At 56.3% G+C, this 22,067-nt stretch overlaps 2 protein-coding genes across 4 annotated transcripts in view; one reads left to right on the top strand and one right to left on the bottom strand.

The window, feature by feature from the left end:
- The window catches only part of SRCIN1 (SRC kinase signaling inhibitor 1), a 63,661-nt gene extending 59,041 nt beyond the window's left edge, over positions 1-4,620 (top strand). The window contains exon 21 of the mRNA XM_054709579.1: positions 4,486-4,620. Coding sequence (XP_054565554.1) covers positions 4,486-4,620 — 135 coding nt within the window. The remainder of the gene's footprint in view (positions 1-4,485) is intronic.
- Positions 4,621-12,139: 7,519 nt separating this feature from the next.
- ARHGAP23 (Rho GTPase activating protein 23) overlaps positions 12,140-22,067 on the bottom strand; it is a 68,834-nt gene continuing 58,906 nt past the window's right edge. For all 3 annotated transcript variants that reach the window (XM_054709056.1, XM_054709057.1, XM_054709058.1), the window contains exons 21-24: positions 20,343-20,384; positions 19,675-19,771; positions 17,568-17,599; positions 12,140-14,638 (exon numbers count right to left, since the gene is read on the bottom strand). In XM_054709056.1, coding sequence (XP_054565031.1) covers positions 13,613-14,638; positions 17,568-17,599; positions 19,675-19,771; positions 20,343-20,384 — 1,197 coding nt within the window. In that variant the 3' untranslated portion in view covers positions 12,140-13,612. The remainder of the gene's footprint in view (positions 14,639-17,567; positions 17,600-19,674; positions 19,772-20,342; positions 20,385-22,067) is intronic.

The raw sequence follows: 22,067 nt of genomic DNA, 5'->3' as shown, positions 1-22,067 counted from the left end.
TCTCCCAGCTGAGGGAGAAACCAGCTTGCACCTGCGGCTCATTCTGGGGCTTGGGTTTCAGTGTGTTCCCGTGGACATCGGATGGGGAGGGGCGGAAGGAGAGAGACTTCAGCAGGGGTGTTTCACCCTCCTTCAGATTTGGTTCGCAGCCGTGGGGTGTAGAGTTGACCTCACCGTGGGTGTTTCTGCCCTGGGTGCCCGGGTGGCTGGCTCAGAGGTGCAGGGGGGCCCCTGGGCCAGCTGGTTTGGTTCCGTGACTGTTTCTCAGCAGGTCCCGGATGCCAGGCCTGTTCTGGGTGTTGGGGTTGTGAAATGTCCAGATGCTGTGACATAAAGAAGGTTCTAGGCTCAGAGGCAGGAGGTTAGAAATGGGTGGGTCCAGCCGCCTCCTTTACAGCTGAGGGGACAGCTCAGAGATGGAAAGGGACTCACAGGGGTGCAGAGCAAGGTGGATTAGAGCCAGGACTGGCACCCAGGAACCCCAAAGTCATTCCCACCTCACAGCGGGAAATGGGGGTTCTGAGATGGTACAGTAGTGCCCGATGCTACAGAGAAACCAGAGACACAATCGAGAAGAACCCCTTGGATGTTGTGCTCAAGACCCAGGGATGGCATGGCGGCCAGATTCCCAGGGGTGCAAGGACCCGGGTCTTAGTGCACCTGTGACTCTGTGGACAGCCCCTCCTCTCCGAGGGCTGGGAACTCTGAGCCCCCACTGTGTCCCTCAGGTGGCTCAAATGAATGGACTGTAATGAAGGGACCACCCAGAGGGTTGAGGGAAAGCACAGGGATGTTGAGGTACCCAGGGACTAGTGAAAGCAGAAAGCTGGACCTCCCTGGGGGGGGGGGGGGGGGGTTGGGAGGGAGGCAGAAGGCATAGAGTTTAGGGAGCCCAGTGAGACTAGGCAGCAGGAGCTATAGTTAGGGAGGGCAGGGCTGCCGCCTGCAACATGACCCCAAGAAGGGAGGTAGTGGAGAAGAAACTTCACCCCTTCTCTCTCCATCCTGCCATAACCCAACCAGAAGCTGGTCAGCAAACTGGGGTCAGGAATCGGGGGGGAGAGGTCAGCCAACCAGGGCACAGAGCAGGGCAGGACTTGGATGGGGGGAAGGGTGGAGAGGCAGATAGAAAATAGTAATTTCAGCCTCCTAGGTACAGCCTTCCGTGTACCTAGTTTATGTATCACATTTAATCCTCATAACTTTATATCTTAAAGCAGTGTGCCTAATCTGCTTTGTCACTGCTAATCCCTGTAGGGACTCAGTAAATATTTGTTGGGTAGGTGCATGAATGAATGGATGAATGGATGGATGGATGGATGGATGAATTTGCCGCGTATCAGGCCCAATGCAGGTGGAAACAGACAGAGCAGACTTGAAATGTTGAAACATCACAGTAACCACAGCTCCCACGTGTTGTGTCCTTAGCACAGACACGGCCTGGTGCTCTGTGTGGCAGCATCTCACGTGACCTGATGCTGTAGGGACCGTTTTCCCTGCTCTGCAGGTGAGCACGTGCAAGCCCTGGGAGACCCTGCTTAGGGTCACACGTGAGGAGGTGGCAGAGCTGGGACGTGGGCCCGGGTTTGCCTGCCTTCGTGCTGGAGTCTCCTGCCTTGTCAGGGAGCATAAGCTGTGGGTCTCAGGGGGCGTTGGCGAGATGGCACCAGTGACCTGGGTACCGTTGACTGGAGCATTGGGGAGCAGCTCTGGGCCCCGGGTATCAGTTGGAATGCTTTTAGCCGAAAGTCACGGGAAGTCCAATTCTAAACGGCTTCAACGATCAGGAAGGTATTCTGTAACAACGCAGAAGTCTGGAGGCAGGGAGGACCCAGGGCTGGGGAATTCAGCAGTTCAAGGAGGTCAGGAAACGGGTTTCTTTTCTATTTTGGTCCTGTTGGCCCATCATTCTGCCCTTCCCCCAACAGCTGCCTTCGTTCCAGGGGTCCTAGGCACACAGATCTTAGGGGCAGGAGAATCTTTCCCAGAAGCCCCCGTCTGATCTCCCCTCTCGCCTCTTTGCCCTGCCTACCTCCGCCACTGGCAAGAAGAAGGAATTGCTTGAAATTGCCATATATTTCTCAGGATCCACCCACCTTAGGTTTCGAGAAGCCCCATCTCTCCTGACGGCCTCGTGCCTGGTTCAGGCAAATAGCAAGGAAGAAGGGCTTGTGGGCAGCGGGTAGGTGGCACTGGGGATGGTCCTGGAGGAAGTGCCAGCAGGAAGAGGAGGGGCGCAGGGCTCAGCCTAATGGTTCCAGTCTCCCCCAGCGGAAAGCCCAACGCCTGGGAGGTGTCTGCCCTGCCACAGGGGACAACGCGCCGCTCCTCCGGGCATAATTGGGAGCAACAGGGAAGGACTGGCCGGGGGAATGCAGGTGGCAGGAACCTTCAGAGACAGCAGCTGTGCCACCTGAGAATTCTGAGCAGCACAGGGCGAGGTCACGGGCACAGCTGGGCATGCTCCCTCAGCGTCAGGAAGTGGGCTGTGGCTGTTGCTGCAGCCAGTCTCCTGAGAGGGACCATGGCCTGAGAGAGCTTGACCGAACCAAGGCTCACAGAGCAGCTGTAAGAGGTCTCGGTGAAGAAGAGGTTGGCAGGGGGTGGGGGCATCCCACCCATGTGACTCTGCCAAGGGCCGATGTTTGGAGGCCTTGCACCGTGCCCTGGCTGTGAGAGAAGGGGCCTGGCGTGGGGGTGAGGGGGTGAATGCAGGAGCCAGGTAGAGGCCCAAGCGGGAAGGCAGGTGTTTTAAAGACCAAAGCTCAGAATAGACATAGGTGGAGGCTTTTGACAAGTGCTAAAGGGAAGGAACAGAGAAAAGCTTTTAACTAGAGATGAGTTGAGAACAAAGAGGACAGCCAGGAGGGAATCAAACAGCTGGCCCGGGACTTGGCGAGATGTGAAGAGACAGAGACGCAGGAGACACGGGAGAAAGAACTTTAAATAGGAAAGGGGGGGAGGGGCGGGGCCGGACCGGAGGAGCCCAGGGTAAGTGGCATCAAGGGGCTATGCCGGGCACCTGGCTCTTGGCAAAGGCCTGAGTGAACGGAAGGATCCTGTGCCCGGAGCCCTTTGCGTGAGGAATGGGCGGCCACAGTAGAGGAGGGGGCGGAAGACCCAAAGGGGGACCGTGCCTTCACTGGGGGGACATGTCGACTGCAGCCTGCAGTGTGGTGAGCAAACCCCAGATGAATCACGCGCTGCGGGGGGTTGTGGGGGCAGAGATGATCACCAGCAGCAAGGGCGGGCTCGCTGTCAGCGGTCAGGCTGCCTGCCATCTCATTTCCCTTCCAGGCTGCTGGGGGCTCGGGGCTCGGTCTGGCTCTCCCGGGCAAGGCCTCTGAGAGAGCTGACCCGGCAGCTGGCTGCTGCTACAGGTCGTGGGAAACAGACTGACCCTGCGCAGACCTCACCGGCGGGAGGTCTCTGGCCGTGGGCCACGGCTGTTTCCAGTCCTCCTCCTTTCTGTCTTCTTTCTCAATACGTAGGCTGTCAGGCTAGTAGCTAAGCAAGGCCAGGAGGGACAGGAGGAAACGAACCCAGTGGCCCTCGGTGCCGGGTGCAGCAGGTTCAGTTGGGGCGCCTGCCTAATATGCAGGCCCCGGAGCCCACACCAGAGGGGGGTTCTGGAGCCGGCCCGGGACTCTGCATTTGCCCCACATCCTCCCCTGGAGGTGGAGGTGATGCTGCCGGGAGTTGCTGGAGGCGGGGACGGGATGGGGCTGTTTCTAACGATCAGAGCTGACTGGTGAGTGAGGGACAGGTTCCCCGGGAGTGAGCGCTCTTCCTCAAGGCCCAGCTCCAAGCCGGGGAGGCAGTTGTACAGGAAGCAGCTGGGAGTGAGGCTCAATGCAGCGAGTGCCTTTTCCTCCCGGGTCCGGGCGAGGGGGGGGGCGGGGGGGGCGGGGGGGGAGGTTCTTTAGCGAAGTGTTTCCCGGGGAGGACAAGCTCACTCCTCAGGTGCCCCCCCAAGACCTTCTGCTTAGAATCAGCCTCCTGCTGAGGCCGGAAGGGGCCCTGGCGGGGCTGCCGCCCTTTGGGACTGCGAGCTCACCTGCTCCCTCCCTGCTCCCTCCGAGGGCATGCACCCTGTGGCCGCTAACATGTCATTTCTCCTTCCTCCCTCCCCTGTCCTCTTCCCCACCCCATCTCCCCGTCTGCTGGCCCTGGTGCCATCTCCCTGTGCTTCTCTGGTCTCTGTCCCACCTTCTCTCTTTCCTCTCAGTAACCTCGGACCTGTATTCCCACCCCAGTTCCCAGGCCCTTTGGTCCAACTCTGTGCCCCCTTCTGCCCTGCTGTGCCCCCCCCCCCCGCCCCCGCCCTGTCTCAAAGGGACCACTCTCTTCAGATGGTTTCTTCCTTCTGCAGTTACTTTTCTCTCGGATACGTGGAGGTTTTTCCTATTTTAAAGCTTCAGCTGGGGGCCAGCATGCAGGCTCTCCCTTCCTCTCTCTGACCCCTGACCCCTGTTTGTGTTCCAGGCCACTAAACCATCTAAAGAGATGAGCGGGTCGAATGAGACCTCAAGCCCAGTCTCAGAAAAGCCCTCGGCTTCCAGAACCTCTATCCCCGTATTGACTTCGTTTGGGGCAAGGAATTCTTCCATCTCCTTTTAGAAGCCCCCTCGCACCTCCACCCCAGCTCGCCCCCCTCCCTGACCCCTGACATTGATCTCCCTGCTCTCCCCTTCATCTCCACCCCATCCCCACTCCATCCTCAGACCCTGGGGAGGGCTGCCCCGGGGTGGCCCTCCTCGCTTCTCTCTCCCCACCCCCTGCTGGTGTTTTTGGTTTTTTAAACGATTCACTTTTAATTATCGTTCTTTTTTTAAAAAATAAAAAGCAAAACAGTAAAACTAAGAACCAAAACACACCACCTTCCTTTGACTTCCTGTTCTAAAATGGCCCACTTCCTGTCATCTTCCCTCCCTTTTCTCTTTGTCCACTCTTCTGTCCAAGTCCATCCTGAAGTTCCTGTACCTTCCCCATCCTTTCCCCCCTCCTTCCCCCCTCCCCCCAACTTCCTAAGAGCACTCCAAACAAACTCTGAGCCACGGAGACGTGGAGCAGCAAGATGCCCGCTCTCCCTCCTCCGGACGCTGGACATCGGACCAAGCCGTGCCAGGCTGGGAAACGGGACGCAGGCAGACCCTGGCCCTGGAGGCGCCCCACCTGTCCCAGCTCCGCACGGGACTGAACTCTGAACGTGGCTGTTTCTTTGCTCCCTGGTGGGCCTGGAGTCAAGACTTTGGGGCTGGAGGGGCCTCGGAGTTTGAGGGGCCTCAGGGTGGGTGTGGGGTACGTGGGGCCGTTGAATCTGTGTCCTTGGAGAGGACTTGGCTTCCTGGGACTCCCTTCCCTCGATGAGGGGCCACCGGGCCTGCACCAATGGGAGTAAGAGCCCCTTTGGACTCTGGGCTGTGGACGGTGGGGTGAGCAGACAGCCTGACCCTGGGGTCACTGCCTTGGGAGCGGGCAGCCCAGCGGAGGGGTGTTTGGTACTTTTAGTTTCCTAATTTAGCACTTTAAATGACATTAACTTATTTCAGGGGGCGGGGCGGGCAGGGATGAAGGGCCTGGATAATTAGATGTTGAGGCCTGGAGGGTGGGAAGGGTCTGGCGGTGAGGGAAATGGGGGGAATACAGAGGAGGCTGATGGGAGCAGTGAGGATGGCTCTGACCCCAGGGGTAGGGTGACTTGACCTTCAACCAGCCTCTTGGAGATCTGAGGGTTTCCAGGGAAGGGAGAAGACGGGGTCTTCCGATGGGGAGCCGGTGACCACCGGTGAGATCCTTGAGGGTCCCTGAGGCCAGGCCCCCACCTGCGGACGCCTGCCTGGCTTTTGGCCAGGTCCTGAGCGGGGCAGAGGGCAACTAGTTTTGGTTCTCAGCCCTGGCCCCGCAGAGGGCAGAGTGAGCGGCCAGCGGGGAGATTCTATGGGGAGGAGGATGGAGTGCATCCCCAGGGAGCAGGGGTTCTCTTTGGAGCACAAAGTGGGGTACGCCCAGGGGAGGGAGGGCTGGGATGAGTCTCCCTGAGTGAAGCACAGAAGGTAGGAGCCACTGAAGGGCAGTGCCTCTGGGCCCTGGGACCTGGCGGGAAGGTCCTCTCCCGGGGAGCTGCTGAGGGTTGGGGAGGGAGGGAACACTGGGTTGTGTTTCTTCATTTCTCTTTTGTGTTTTTTTTTTTTTTTTTTTTTTTTTTTATTCATTCTTGTTTTCTAGCTTTGGATCATTTTTGTACAAAGGCAAGTAAGCCTTTTTGAAAAAGAACAAAAGAAGAGGAAAAAAAAAATCCCTCCTGAAAAAAACAAAACCTGGAAAATAGAAAAAGAAAAAAAAAAAAAAGGACCTCATAAATGATGCAATTACTTTTAATTGCAGGCAACTCTTTACATTTAAGTGAAGTGTCTTAACATTTTATATTGTTTTAAAAATATATTTACATATTATATATATATAATATACGTAATATAAATATATATAAATATTTAAAAAAGAAAAAAAAAAAAACCACGGCATTCTCTCCCTGGCCGCTGTTTTGGCGGGGGAGGGGGGCTGGAGGATGGGCACATGGCCTGGCTTCTGTGGTCCAGTAACATGGTGTGGTTTGACCTGGCTGTACAGAGACCCCTGACTTGGGAGGGGAGGGGGGAGTGGTGCCCCCTCCTCCCTCCCACTCCATGACTCTTCGCTTGCTACTTTTCACTTGCCCTCACCTCCCACCCTCAGCCCTGGGACCTGAATGTGTGCCCCACCGTCATTGTCCTGAGTTGAATGTCCCTTTGTGGGGAGTGGGGGCAGGGGGGACGTGTCCATCCCCCAGAGGGCAGAGGGAGGGAACCCTGGGCCCGCCCCACCTGCTCACGTGGAGCCCCATGGGATTCCCATCTTTCACTTTGGCTCCTGCACATTACGGGCTGAGAGGCATTTGCGTGGCATTGTGCACAGCCTGCATGTCCGTGTACACTGCACACATCCACTGACCCGTGCGTGGTGGGAAGCGTGTGTGCCCAGGTGTGAGTTACCGCCCCCTGTATGCGGGGAGGTGTGTGCATGTAGGTGCGTGTGGCCTGCTTGGGCATCAGCACATGCCCTCCTGCATATCGGTGTGGAAGAGCTTTGCAGACGAGAGCGCGTGTGATGTGTGTGTGCAGATGTGTGTAGCTGCAAGAGACTGTATGTATGTGGGCCACATATGTGTGGACAGAGGGGTGTACATGGAGGTGCACGTGACCTGTGTGGGAGTGTGCAAATGCGTGTAGACCCGGGCGTGTGGAAGTGCCTGTGTGATGAACTGTTCCATCATCCCTGCACCACTTGCTCTGGCCGCCCGCCCAAGCCCCCATCCCCTCGGCCTCTCAAAGCCCACAGCACGTCAATGCTCCCCACCCCCCAGCTGCATGCGCCTCGCTGCTCTGTCCATCCGTGTGTGCTTGACCAAGAGAAAACTAAACCGTCTGGGGGGGCCCTTGTACCTGGTCCTCCCAGCCCCCGCCCACTGTGCTGTGATACTCACACGGGGGCTTCCTCTCCCGCCCCCTCCACGATATGCTGTTCCCCTAGGAGCTTCGGGCTCAGAGAGGGGTCCCAGGTGGGGCCCCCGGGGCGAGCCCTGGCTCCACCCCCTGCCCGGTCCGCCCCGTAGGGCCCGTGTTGGTGTAGCAGTGATGGCTTCTGTGGATATTCTGTGACCTCTGTCAGTGTAACTTGACAATTTCTAAATGGAAAAGGGTTGCTGTGTTTTCTCTGTCTCTCTCTTTTTTAATGTCCTTTTTCTTCTCCCCACTTCCCTGCTCTCCTCTTTCGGTTTTTCTAGCCGAGTGTTTGGGGCTTAAATAAAACTTGTTTCTTTTTCCTCTCCTGGATCTCCTTCCTATGGGCTGCTGTCTCGTTATTTCTCAGCTTCACCCTGGAAGGTGCAGGGATGGGTGGGACAGAGGAGGGGGATCTTGGTAGCCAACTGCCCCACAGGCAAGGCTCAGGGGAGGAGGGGCAGAAACACCCCAGGGGCTGCGGCTGCCCCCAAGGGCCCTGAGACCAAGAGACCAACTTCTGGAGGCTGGAGAGGAACATCTCCTGGCTAAGCTGCTTCGCCACCACCAGTGAGGTCTCCAGTGGCATTGCTAACACCTGGGACGACAGAGCCAGAGATGTTAGATGTCTGGCTCAGAGTCATACAACTAGGAAGGTGCAGTGAGGGTTAGAATCCAGCTCTACCTGACCCAAGACCCAAGTCTGATTATCCTAGTAGTCCCCATTTTTCATCTTAATGATTCAGACATGTACACACACAAGCACGCATACAGTTAGTGAAACAGCACTTACATAGACAATGCACTCTGGTGTTTTCGGTTAAATTCTAAACATTTCAGTCACAACACACTAAATTGATTTCATGACCTTTCAATGGGTCAAAACCCACGATTTGAAACACACTGTCTGCTGGTCGAGTTCCAGCCCCATCATGTTGCATTTCGGCCTTCTCCTCCTCAAAGGCCTACTGGCTCCTCTTACCCCATTCTCTGAAATGGAAAGGCCCCTGAGAGGAGATTTAGTCTTGGTTCTGATTGGGTGGGGGCCCTGGACCCTGACCCTATAGCCAGCAAGCTGCCTGAACCCTTCCAGGTTATTATAGCAGAGTCCAGCCTGCCCCACCATTGCGTGGGCCAGATGTCCTGATGGGGCTTTTTAGGTTTGCCTGGAATTCTGAAGGCTGCACCACTGTTCCAGCACGTTCTAAAGGTCCTCAAAGCTGCCCTGTTGGGCATTTCCCTGCTTCACTGAGGTCTGGGGTATTATTGGGATTCCTCTACCCCCAATAGACCAGCCTTAGACCATGCCTCCTTGCCCGCTGGCCACAAGTTTGACATGCTTGCCCTAGACCTTAGAACCCTGACACTTGACCCCCTGACTGCTGACCTTTGCCCCCTGACCCTTGACACCTGAATGATAAACCTTTGACCTCTGTATGTTGACCCCCCTAACCCTGACCTTTGATGATAAACCTTGACACTTGACCCTTGACTACCCTAACCCTTAACCCCGAACCCCTAACCCCTAGCACTAGCCCTAGTCTTTGACACCATGCACTTTGACCTCTGACTTTTGACCCATAACCATTGACATATGACCTTTGACCACCCTGACCTTAGGTACTTGACACATTGACCTTTTACTCTTGACCTTTGACTCTTGACCCCAAAACTTGACCCTTGACAACCCTAACCTTAACGCTCACAATAACCCTAGACCCCAGACCCTTGACTCCTGAACGTTGACTTTTGACCCCTGACCCTCAACAGCTGACCTTTGACCTCAACATCAGACACCCTGATGTTTAACCTCTGACCTTGAGCGCTGGCCTTTGACCTCTGATATTTGACCCCTGACCCTAACCCTTGACACGACCCTTGAACTAGACCCCCTAACAATCCTAACCTTCACCATAACCATAGCCTCAGATCCCCCTGACATTTCATCCCTGACCCTTGAACCCTGAAATTTGATGACCTTTGACACTTGAACCCAGACCTTCAACCCTTAATCACAAAACTTTGACACGACCTTTGACCCTAACTCTTGACACTTGACAACAGTAACCCTAACCCTAACCCTCACTATAACCCTAGATCCCTGACCCTTGACCTTCAAACCAACTTTGACCCTTGACCTCTGACCCCAGACATTTGACCTCTGAACTTGGACACCTGGCACTTCAACCTATGAACTGTGACCCTCAACCCTGAACCCATGCCCTTGACCTTTGACAATACTAACAACCCTAAACCTTAACCCCTAGTCTTTGACCCCATGCACTTTGACCTTTGACTCCTGACTTTTGACCCTTAACTCTTGACCTCTGGCCCCTGTACTTTAACTGTCAATACCCTGATCCTTGACCTTTGAACTTCAAGTTTCACTCCTGACCTCTGACCCATGAACTTTGGCATTTTATCCTGCCCCTGACCTTTGACCTCTGCACTTTGATCCCCTGACCACTGACCTTTAGCCCTTGACACTTGACCCTTATACTAGACCCCTAACAACCCTAACCCTCACCATAACCCTTGACCTCAGACCCCTGACCCTTAACCCTAATGCCTGAACTTTAACCTTTTGACACTTGACGTTTGATCTTTGACCACAAAAATTTGACTCCTGGCCTTTGACCCTAACCCTTGACATTTGACCCTTGAACTACTCTTGACAACCCTAACAACCCTAACCCTCACTATAACCTTAGACCCTAGATCTCAGACCCTTGACCTTTGACTCCTGACTGCTAAACTTTGACCCTTGACCCCTGAATGGCAACCTTTGATGGATGACCCCTGACCTCTGAAATTTGACCCATGACCTTTGACCCTGGCACTCGACCCTTGAACCAGACCCCCAACAACCCTCTCTCACCATAATGAAAAATGTTTATACTGCTTTCATAATACTGGTACTCTTCATTTCTTTGTGTGGATTCAAGTTACCATCTAGTGTACTTTCATTTCAGCTTGTGGGATTCCCTTTAGTATTTTTTATAGGGCAGGTCTGCTAACAACAAATTCTCTGTTTTTCTTTACTGGAGATGTCTGCATTTCTTTATTTTTGAAGCAGAGTTGAAGGAGATCATAGGGTTTTGATACATTCTCTCATCCAAAGCCTAGTACAGCGCAGAAGGTGGCCTAATGGGCAGGTAACCTTGTTCTTATGTTCCCTTCTCTGGGCTTAAGTTTATCCTGGCTCCACCACTTATAACTGCGTGACCTTGGACGAGTAATGTCTTCTCCCTGTGCCTTAGTTTCCTCACATATAAAATGAAGATGACATGGTGTGGAGTTCAAAAGACTGTTAGAGGATTGACTTAGGACCTGTGAAGCCCCGGGGCTGATGTGAGCCCACAATAACACTAGCTCTTAGCTCTTTTGACAAACAAAAACAACCTTTGGGGCAGAGGTGGGGGAAAGAGGAAGATTCAGTAAGCAATTCTCTTCCCAGCTCCTGGGCCCCTCCCTTGGTTATCTTTGATGACTATCACCTGATTTTCTTCCATATGAATACGAGCTCATCAAAGGCAGCCTGGAAACTACAGAGCCAAGGCAGAGAAGGAAAACACACCACGCTGTAGGTCTGCACATGTGAATAAGACAACGGGCAAAACCCAGAATGTCCTCTTGGGGCTGTCAGGGCCTAGCGTGCCTATGGTGACAGCTGGCTAGGGTGGGCCCTATCAGTGGCCTGGGCCTTGTCCAAGCTTCCTGTCTTCTTGGCAGTGAAGGGGGCAGAAATAGAATGTTGGGGAACCAGCTAGCATTGTAAGAAATGTTAATCACGCTCTGTGACCCATGATTGTTTTATTCTGATTAAAGAAGGCACAGTCCACCCTGGCTGGAGCTGACCTGGAGATGCAGCCCTCCTCACCATTCGGAGCTGCCTGTTATCATGGAGAGATGAACAAAGATTTGTTCTAGAAACCAAAATCGCCAGCCCTTTGAAGATCCCCAGCCCTTTTGCATACCTGCAGGCCTTTGCAAATCGCCAGCCTGCTTACCTGTTAATGTTGGCACTCCCTTTGGCTGTTTCCCCATGTAACCCCAGCCCTTGCATATCACTAAGCCCTTTGGAGACCCCTAGTCCTTTTGCATGTCTGTAAACTGGACCTCTTGCCTACTTTTCTTTGTACTTATAAGCAGCTGGCTTATGGTGGCTGCAGATACATTTTTGTGGATACCCTGCTGCTCTCCCACACTACGGCGATATTGGAATGAACGCGCATAATGATTCAACCCTGTCTCTGCATAATTGGCTCAAGTAGTGACAGGCAGCACGAACCCATTGTTTGTCGGGTTATAGCAGCACCTCTGGACCATTCTGAAGGTCCGGGCAGGCCTGAGGAGGAAGGGGCCTGTGCACCTGCCCTCTGCATTCCTGCGGAGGCACGGGAACCTCCTGCAATGAGGGTCGCCTGCCCTCCATCTTGTGTTCTGTGCCCACGCCACCACTCATGCCAGTCTCCCAGGACAAGACACCTACAAATGACCAGGAGGAAGAGCTCTGCCACCACCTGGTCCGGCCCCCTAACCCTCACTGACCCCCACCTCCTCTGGCCCCTCCTCCCTCCACAACAAGTGAGACATCTGACTTGTGCCTCAAGGAAGGCCATTTATTTCCAAGATATAGACTATACTTTTAAGACAGAACTTTCCAGAAGCAGGAACTCTTAGTTGTTGCCTAGATAGGTGTGTCCAAGACACCGTGAAAGGAGGCATGCGGACGTGGGGCCAGAGGCTCATCCAACACGGTTACAACATTCTTTAAATGAGCAGAACATCTTTAAAAATCCTTATAAATTCTTTATAATATGTTACACATGTAGAGACAGTATTTACAATAAAAGGCAGGGGGGAGGGAGGAGAGAGAAATCTACAGCAAATCTTTGCATGAACCGAGAGGACTGACAGACGTGGCAGTAGGGTTCACAGCCCCACGCGGGCTTCCCTGGAATGAGTGAGGGCGTGTGTGGGAGGCCTGGTGAGTGTGTGGGAGGCCTGGGGGTGGGAGGTCTATTTACAATGGGAGGGGGGAGGATAGAGGGGGAGGGCTGGGTCTAGCCCATCCTGAAGGACCAGTCCAGCTCAGACCCCATAAATCAGTGTGTGTGTGTGTGTGTGTGTGAGAGAGTGAGAGAGAGAGAGAGAGAGAGAGAGAGAGAGAGAGAGAGAGAGAGAGACTGGGATGTTTCACTAACTCCCAAAGGGCAGCAGGTGGGGGTCTGTGTGCCTGAGTTGTGGAAGAAGCAGGCACAGCTGGAAGAACAAAGAGAGGCAAGGGAGGTCTAGTAGGGGAGGGACCCGGGACCCTGCTAGGGGAACGGGCAGCTCCCCATGGTCAAAGCGCTGTTGGGTGGTTGGGGGGGGGGGGCGGGGTGATTTAGAGTTTGCCAAAAGGTTGATGGGGGGGTATACCTGGAGAGAGTGAGTCCTGCCTCTGTGGAGTGGCCCCAACCCCCTTCTCTGGCTCTGAAAAGCATCAGGGGGAGGACCCCTGTGTGTGCCAAGGGCAGGAGCCCTGGTAGGGGTGGGGAGACAAAGGAAGCAGGGGTGGCAGAAGTCGCTACTGGAAACACCTGTGGACAGTGAATACACACATTTGCACACACAACACCCCTCCCATGGACACCAACACCTTATACCCCCTCTCCCCAGACATACATACACAACCCCACCCCACCCCACCCCCTGAGCTAGGAGCTAGGAGCTAATGGGGGGGGCGGGGGGGGGGACAGAGGAAGGAAGGGAAGAACCAGCATCACCCAGTGTCTTTCCTGTAGTCTGAGACTTGGGGTTCCCTATCCACACCCCATGGCCAACCAGGGTCTTTAAGTGCAGACAGAGGCCCGTAAGGGCACACTCTGCCCTTTACCGGGGACACAGACACAGCAGCCTCCTCCTCCTCCCCATCCACACTCTGCCCCTCCCTCTCAATTCCAGCGCGCAAACCGGAGACGTGGCCTCAGCGCCCGGGGAAACAGAAGCGGGGGTGCGGGCCAGAGGAGACGCCTGTTTCCCAGGGGCGCTGAGTCGTGGGCGAGTGGGGAGGGGTGGGCGGGGGCTGGTCAGAGACACTGGTGGAGGCGGGAGGCGGCCGAGCGGCGCGGGGCCTGGGTCTGCAGGGCCCCCGGGTCCCCGGGCGCAGGCGGCAGCGAGGCCGCGGACGACGGGGCCCGCGCCTTGGTGGACTCCAGGCTGCTGAGGCCCGAGTCCTTGTTGTCACTGTGCGGCCGCGGCCCCGCGGGCTCCGGGGGGCGCCCTCCGTCCAGCTCCTTCCACTCGTTGAAGTTGAGGTCGGTCAGCGGGCTCTGCACCACCACCGTGTGGCGGCGCCAGCTGCTCCGGCGCCGGCGCGTCTCGGGCGACAGCGGCCGCCGCAGCCGCACGGCCAGCATGTCGTCGGCGGTGCCGCGGAGGCGCAGCCGCAGGGCCTCGAGGCGCGAGGGCCGCGCGCCCAGAGCCGTCACCGCGGCGGCCGCCGGGGGGCGCAGCGACTCCTGGCTGCTGGACGAGGCCGAGCCGGGCGTCTCCACCGCGCGGGGCGCACCCCGCCCGGCGCCCGCACCCTCCCCGTCGGCGCGGGTCCGGGCCAGGCGGCGCCGCGCCAGGGTGTCGCAGGGCATGAGGTGGTGCGAGGTGAAGGAGGGCCTGCGCGCCAGGCGGCCCCCGGGCCCCGCGCCGCCCTCCGTGTCCGTCTCCACGTGGCTCAGCTCGCTGCGCTCGTCGTCCGCCTCGTCCCCGGCGCCCAGCCGCCTCCCGCCGGCGCCGGAGCACACGCTGCGGTCCATGGTGGACAGCGTGGAGTAGCCCGAGACGATGGAGCGCGTGTCCGCGGCCGGCCGCTCCTCCCGCGCAGCCGGGGGGCCCTCCGGGACGGCGGCGCCCGGCAGCGGCCCCTCCGGCGGGTCCTGGGGTCCGGGCGCGGGCGGCAGCGGCCCCGGCTTGTGCGCCTCCTGTTCCGAGTCGTCGTCCGTGCTGCTGCCCAGCCCTCGCGCCTCCCGCCGCTTCTTCCGCTTGCGGTTGACGGCCGAAATGAAGGAGATCGCCAGCATCTCCCGGGCGTACGGCTCCTTCTTGGGGGCCCACGAGCCCTGGGTGGAGACGGGTCAGTGTTCAGGGGGTGCCCAGCCCCAGGCGGGAGGCCTCGGCGCCCTCCACGTGCCCACCAGGATACCAGCCCCACAGGCATCCTGCACCGTCCCCGGGTCCGCTGTCCCGGCTGGAGTGCCACTATCCGCCCTGGAGACCCCTGCCGCCCTCCCCCTCCCCTGAAGCCTTCCCAGCACCCCTTCCGGTCTTAATCCAGACTCTCAACTCCTTCCTGTGGGCTGGGTGCTGGCCTAGCGCCTCCCCCTCCCCCAACTTCCGTGCCATGCTCCATAGGCAGCGCTGGATAAACCCTTTTAGACACAGCTCTGGTGACAATAGTGTCTCAACAGTGAGGAATACTTGACAGTTTGAACCCATTTCACATAGACTGTCCTGGGTTATAATCGCCAGATCCTGGCAGGGACCTTTCTCTGACCACAGCTCCCACCTCCCCCTCCCTCCCGCCACTCCCTCCTGGGAAACCTGCCTTTCCACCTCCTCCGTGTGTACAGGCCTCCCCAGGGCAACCTGCTCAAGTTCACTTCCCTTTCCCACCGCACCTCACTGGCATGCATGTCAGCCTTGTCCCCAGCGCCCAACCCCAACACTCCTTGACCCCGGATCAATCCAAAGGCCAGCTCTACTGCCCAATAGGAGCTGCGCCCTATTTGCCGGATGAGTTCTTACTGCTCCTACCAGGCCCAGCTCAACCAGGGCTCCCTCCGTGCAGCCACCTCCCAGCCCTTCCTTTGAGCTGGTGAATCCCTTCTCTGTCCCCACAGCCCAGGGGTGAGGCTGGGTCTGCCAAGGACCATTTGGATATCTATAACATCATAAAATTACCAACCTAAAAATTAGCCTGCTATCCTTGGTCAAACATTTAATTAAGGCACCCCTGATGCCGTGGCAGGGCCAGACCCAATGATTTTGCGGGCCTTATACAGCCTGAGGGCCGGCCGTTCCCTATCCCTGCCACAGCCCTTTGAAGGTACATCCGTACCAGCTCCTTTCACATCAGAATAGCTTTGTTTCCACATCATCTATATAAAAGTCTGAGTTCTCTGAGAGCAAGCGAGGTCTGTGGCTTGTTTGTGCTTGCATCCATGACGCCTGGCACACAGTAGGTGTTCAACAAATAGTAAGTGTTAAGTGAACGAGCAAATGGGTGAGTGGAGTTCCCTCAGCACAGGAAGCCTGCAGAAGCAGGTGCTGGGAGTGACCCCCTGCTGGGCTGCAGTGACATGACCCTGGACACCTCCTCACAGGCCACCCGTTCCCGCCATCCTGTAGCAACGAGTGGAGACACAGAGATGGCGGGGTGGCCGCTGCATCCTATGCATTCTCTCCCACATCAGTTAGTTCTAAGGAAGCCGGAGCATGTCAGGGATTCGGGATTCGCAGGCACGTGGTCCTGGGCCACGGCTGCCCACACTGCACGGTTCCAGAAGGCACCCCTGGGGCTCTGCGACACGGCAGCACTCGATGATCAGTCTGAGACACCGGGCGGCCGGTGCCGCTTTCTGTCTTGGCCATTTTCTCAGAAACGTGAGAGGCCTGGAGGACCATCTGACCAAGTTACCGTCTCACCCAACTAGTTACAGAAGTAACGAGGGCAGAATGGTCCCTTCCGGTGAATGCAGAGGTCAGCAGATTCACCTGAAGGTCAAGGGGTCAGTGCAGGAGAAGCTGTGGGAAACCAGGAGGCTAGCGGGTGCAGTGGGGGGAAGGGACAAGGAGCTAGATTCAGGCTGCTGCAATGACCTTGTTCTCCGCCACAGAAGTCTGGGATGGAATGAGCTCCCCATCACCAGAGGTGTGCAGGCAGAGGCTTTCTGGAGAAGGTACAAGGGGCCTCTGCAGACTGGAGCAGTCTTCTTTCCAGTGCATTCATCTGACACACAGTGAGTACCTGCTCTGTGTGGGGCACCGCGGGCTCGGTGGGACCCAGCCAGCACTTAAAGACCCAGACAGAAGTGAGCCCAGTTCCAACAGCCGATATTTCACTGAGTTCACTGACTACCTTTAGAAGAGGCCATGAGGGTGGGGCCCTTATGGTGACATTAGTGCTCTTAGAAGAAGAGACACCACAGAGCTCTCTTGCTCTCTGTCTGTGCCATCCGAGGACACTGGGAGAAGGCAGCCACCTACCAGCCAGGAAGAACGCTCTCACCAGAAACTGACCGGCTAACGCCCTGGTTTCGGATCTAGCCTCCAGCACTGTGAGAAAGTGAGTTTCCGTCCATGGTGTTTTGTGCAGCAGCCTGAGCTGACTAAGACACGCCCCTGGCCACAAGCTCTAATCTCACCCATCAAGCTCTAACTCACCGCAGGGCAGGGTCTGCCTGGGGCAGCAGCCTCGCCTCCAGGTTCTGTCTCAGAGGGCAGGCTGGAGTGGGTGAGTAGCTGGCTGTGAGGTCTGGTTCAAAGAACCAGCTTTGGTTTTATTGATTTTTCTCAATTATTTTCAATCTCATTGATTTCTGCTCTTATCTTTATTATTTCCTTCCTTCTGCTTGCTTTGGGCTCTCCAAAGACCTTAAACATTGTTATATGGGACGTGTTGACTGTTAACGCCATTGATGGGGATAAACAGTAGCCATCATTTACAGCTGAGGATCGGAAAGAGGTCAAGTAACTTGCCCAGTGCCCCAAAGCTACCAAGTGGTGGAACCAGAATTCAAACCCAGGACTTCTAACCCCTGGACAACACTGCCTCCCAGCCAGATCCTTCACTACACCAGATGCCTCGCCGGTAACCGTCAAGGAGAGCCACCTCTCTGTATCTCGGACATCAGTGCTTCCTATCTTCCTTCCCACTGACCATCAACTTTCCTCGGGGTCTACTTGCAATCCCCCCAGTTCCCTTGACCAAAAGGTCACAGGGTCTGCCCTGTCCTGCGATAAAGCCTTCAGAACCGCCTTGGCACTTACCTTGGACTTGGCTGAACTACAGGTGGTGGAATCTGTTGGTGCAAAGAGAAAGGAAAAGGAACGTTGGATCGGGGCAAGAGCAGGCTGAGACTTGTGAACACGATTCCCTCTTCAAAGGCTTCAGAAACCAGGGAGGTCAGAGACCTGAGACCTCCCTGGGCCCTGGAGCGTCATCGGCCTCTGAGGCCATTTCCAGTGGGAGAGGGATGGAGCAGAGAAGGATGTCAGTCACCACTTCCTGGTGAGGCTGCCAGCCACTGACACCTCATTTGCCCAGGGTTAAGGGCAAGAGGGGCTTTTTGGGGGGTCCTCGTTCCGCTCCCCCTCCTCTCCCGGTTACTATGAAGCACTGGAGAGAAAATGCCCAGTATCAGATGCAGTCCACGAAACCACAACAGTGAGACACAGCAAATCACAGATGCTCTGGAGCATGGAGACCACACAGTGCAGAGAGAGGAGGGTGCCCGACATTCACCCTCACCCCCCACTTGCAGGACATGAGAGGACCATGTGAATGAATGATCGAATACAGGGGCTGACATGAAGCAGGTGGGACACAGGAGGTGGAGTGGCCTGGGGGTTAGAGCCTTGCTAGGTTCCACCTCCAGACGTGAGGCCCTCATTTATAACCAGAGTGATGAAGGGGCGTAAAGTCATTATTACCTCCATGGGACTTGGGTCCCCCTCCCTTCATACGACAGGGGTGGAGAAGGAACCAGAAACAAGCCCTGGCAGCGTCTTCTCCAGCACGGGGGAGGGAGCAGGCTGATCCATGGCCGCCCCGGTCCGAGGGGGCAGTGGGCAGTGCAGTTAATCCACACTCTCTGGCAAGCAGGTTAGAGGTCTCCTCCCAGCCCACCCCGCACACGGTGAGAAGAGCAGATGTGCTGACCACACAGCGACACACCACGGGGCAGGGGAGCGGCGGCGGGTGACTAGAAGAGACGAGGGCTCCTCTGCCATCCCCACCCCATGGCGTCTGGGCCCTCCCCCAGCCTGCCTCTTGCAACTAAGGGTGCTGTGATGCACCTCCCGTCAGAGACAGGACCAGCCAAAGCACCGAGGTTAGCTCACTCCCTGGGTGGGAGGGGTCAGTGGCTTGAGCCAAGGAGCGACTGGGCAATCCTTGGTCTCCAGGCTGCTCTGCCATGAGAAGGCCGGAGGCCTGCAAACAGGACTCGGGCTGAGTGACCAGGGGCTCTGGTTTCAGAAGCAGAGTCAGTCCTTGAAGGGGACGGAGGCAGGAGCTACGGCCATAAGAGGCTTCTGAAAGGTGGTGTCACTGGTGTCCGGAGAGGCGGGGACCTGCTCCCAGCCAAGCCTCCCCCTGCCCAGATGACCAGACGTAGCCGGGCTGGGCACAGAGGGAAGGCCTCGGGATGGGGATCATCGGGAGGGCAGCCAGACTTCCTGGCAAGGGGGACAGGATCTGGCCCTCGCAAGCGCCTCCCTCCTCCGGAGAAGGGCCTTCCAGATGGGAGGGGACTGGGACGGGTTGTTAACTGTCATGGGTGGCTGGCATGTCAGGGTGAGGTCCTCACGGCCCGGCTGTCCCCGCCTGCCCCTCGTGCCTGCCCAGCCTTCTTATAATCACCCGCCACTGTTAGTGACCGAGGCCGCGACGCCACACTGTACCCTTTAAATCTCCAACAGGTCCGCTGGAGGAGGGGGGCGGGAGGAGAAGAGAAGGAACAGGATCCAGGGAGTGGGAGGAGAGCGGAGGGAGAAGAGGGAGGAGGGATGGAGGGGTGCAAGGAGAAAAGGAAGAAGAATTAAAAAGAGAAACATGCCCAGAAGGACACAGCCCATGAGAAATAAAAAGCTCAGGAAAGAAACCAGTGAAGGAGGGTGAACAAAACTCCTACCCAGCCCTGGGGTGGGGGCAGCTGAGCAGGTGAGGAGGAGGGCACACAGGCAGGCTGGACCTCCCCAGAGAGAGAGAGAAGGCCCTGCCACAGCCCCTTCTCAGTGGTGGGGGGAGGGGAGGGTCCCGCGGGGCAGGAGCAGGGAAGCTGGGCGTCTGGCTGGGCATCCGGGATGGCATCTGGGACCCTCAGGAATGCAGAGCCCACCCTCCCGCCGCCCTCTCCCAGGACCCTGCACTCACCCGGACCTGGGTCCCCAGGGGGCACGGTCCTGCCGATGTTGGGCAGGAGATACTCAATGTTGGGCACTGACTGCGGCTCCTTGTCGTCCACAGGGGTCTGCAAAGAGAAGGAAGGTCAGCCGCCATGCCCTCCGACGGCTAGACCGGGTCCTGCAGAATGGGGTACCCTGAAGGACAGGGCGCACGGCTCCTCCATCAGACTGGCTCAGCCGGGCGGTGGCTGTCTCCCTCATCACGCAGGCACTCTTGAGAGGCCGACATGTCTCTGTTGGACTGTTTTGTGCCTCCCCAACACCTTGACTGAGCCCCAAAGTCCTGAGCTGCTCCCTCCGCTGAAGGCAGGAGCTGTGTCTCCCCCACAGACGGGACCTTCCTCAGGCCGACACCCTCTGCCTCAGACTGAAAGGTGGGGGTCTGCCTTTGCTACTGGACTCTGTTCTTTAGAGGAGGCCTGTGTCTCCCCCGCAGACCGAGAACTCCCGGAGGCAAGGATGTGTCTCCTGTCGGCGTGGGTGCTCCTGAGGAGAAGGGTCTATGCTTCCTCGGTCGGAGTGGGATGCCACAGGGCAGGGACCTTCTCCTGCTGGAATCTTGCTCCCCGCCCCATCCCCCCCGCAGCCTGGGAAGAGGCCCCCCCCCGACCCCCGCCTGCCCTCTGCACCACTTACTCTCTCGCCCTTGTCCTCGTCATCACTGAAGAACCAGTCTGACTGCAGAGGAGACAAAAGGAAGTGATGAAATCAGCGTGGGAAGGGGCTGGAGGGAGACAGGCAGACACGGGCTCCCAACCTGCTCAGTCCAGAGCACCCACTCAGGCGCCGGATGGGATGGGACAGGAGGGGGCACCAAGAGGCAAGGGCCCCCCTCTTCTCAACAAACCCCAGGCTGGCCTGGTTGCCAGAGGGCTCAGAGGTTGACAGGTTCTGGAACCCGACTCCAGAGACTATGCAAAACCCTTGGGGAAAGAAAAGATTGTACCCCCGTGTGGGAGGGACATGCAGGCGGGAGTGAGAGAGGGTCGGAGCGGAGACTGAGGACCTGCGGAGGGAGAGCTTCTCTCTTTGCCTGTCTTTCCCTAAACGCTGCCCAGCGCACATCGCGATGGGTGGCTCCCTACTGCAAGCCAGAAGCGCGGGGCAGCAGCGCGGCGTGGGGCCGACGGGGTCCACCGCAGGGAGGAGGCCCTCCAGGCCTGCCAGTGCTGAGTGTACCCCACGCCAGCCCTGGGCTCCACTCTTACAATTGGGGGAGCCCTGGAAGGTGTTAGGAGGTTCCCTGAGGGGCAGGCAGGCAAGAGGCTTCTCATAAATGCCAACGCGATAGAAACTGAAGCCATAAATTCCACTCTTAGATATATTTTGTGAAATTTGAGAATCTTAAAGGTAAAACTCTAAAAGTTTTCTAAAAAACAAAAACAGATTGCTTACAAATGAGCATGTATCAGCTGTAACTAAAACTTTCAGCAGCAACAGGCACAACAAGTAATTATTTCAATGTATTGTTGGGCTACAAATGCAAGAATTTTTTTAAATCCCCATCTGAGGAAATTTTTTTATTGACTTTAGAGAGAAATGAAGGGAGAGAGGGAGATGTTAGAGAGAAACATCGATCGGCTGCTTCTCGTACTCACCCCAACTGGGGATGGAACCTGCAACCTACGTATGTGCCCTGAGTGGGAAGTGAACCTGCAGCCTTTTGGGTATAAGGGATGACGCTCCAACCAACTGAGCCAGAGCTGCAGGAACTTTGAACCTAGAATTTTATACCCTGCTAAACTCTCTGAGTACATGAGCAAGTAAAGAAATGAATCCAGAGTTGAGCACTAAGCTTTGAGAAATAAGGATGGGTAGTAGCATAGAAAAGTCCATTGTTACCAAACCAAGAATGATGCCCACACACAAACAAAGTGTGTTCATGACGATCTGGAATTCAAATTCAGAGGGAGAAACCAGCGACAGGTGAAAGGACACTACGTACTTGGCTTTTAGATGTGGTGGAAGGAAGGCATGGAAGACTGGGAAGGTTTAGAAACTGATAGTGAAAACTAAACATAAGGATGGGCTTTATAATTGTATGTGGGTTTTATAAATCGTATGATTTTAATAACAGGGGGAAAAAATCAACCCAGCCAAAGCAAGGTAGGATAGACCAAAAAAGGAAATAAAGTAATAATGTGGTTAACAGAAAAAGATTGCATAACAGAAATAAGTCCTAAAAGTACAAAAGTTACAATAAAGTATATGAGCCAAGCTCACTGATTGAAAGTTAAAACACATAGCCCGACCGGCATGGCTCAGTGGTTGAGGTCGACCTATGAACCAGGAGGTCACGGTGTGATTCCCGGTCAGGGCACATGCCCAGGTTGCGGGCTCCATCCCTGGTGTGGGGCAATC

This window comes from Eptesicus fuscus, chromosome 20, assembly GCF_027574615.1.
Source record: "Eptesicus fuscus isolate TK198812 chromosome 20, DD_ASM_mEF_20220401, whole genome shotgun sequence".
Classification (NCBI taxonomy): Eukaryota; Metazoa; Chordata; class Mammalia; order Chiroptera; family Vespertilionidae; genus Eptesicus; species Eptesicus fuscus.
This window is presented reverse-complemented; position numbering and strand designations above follow the sequence as displayed.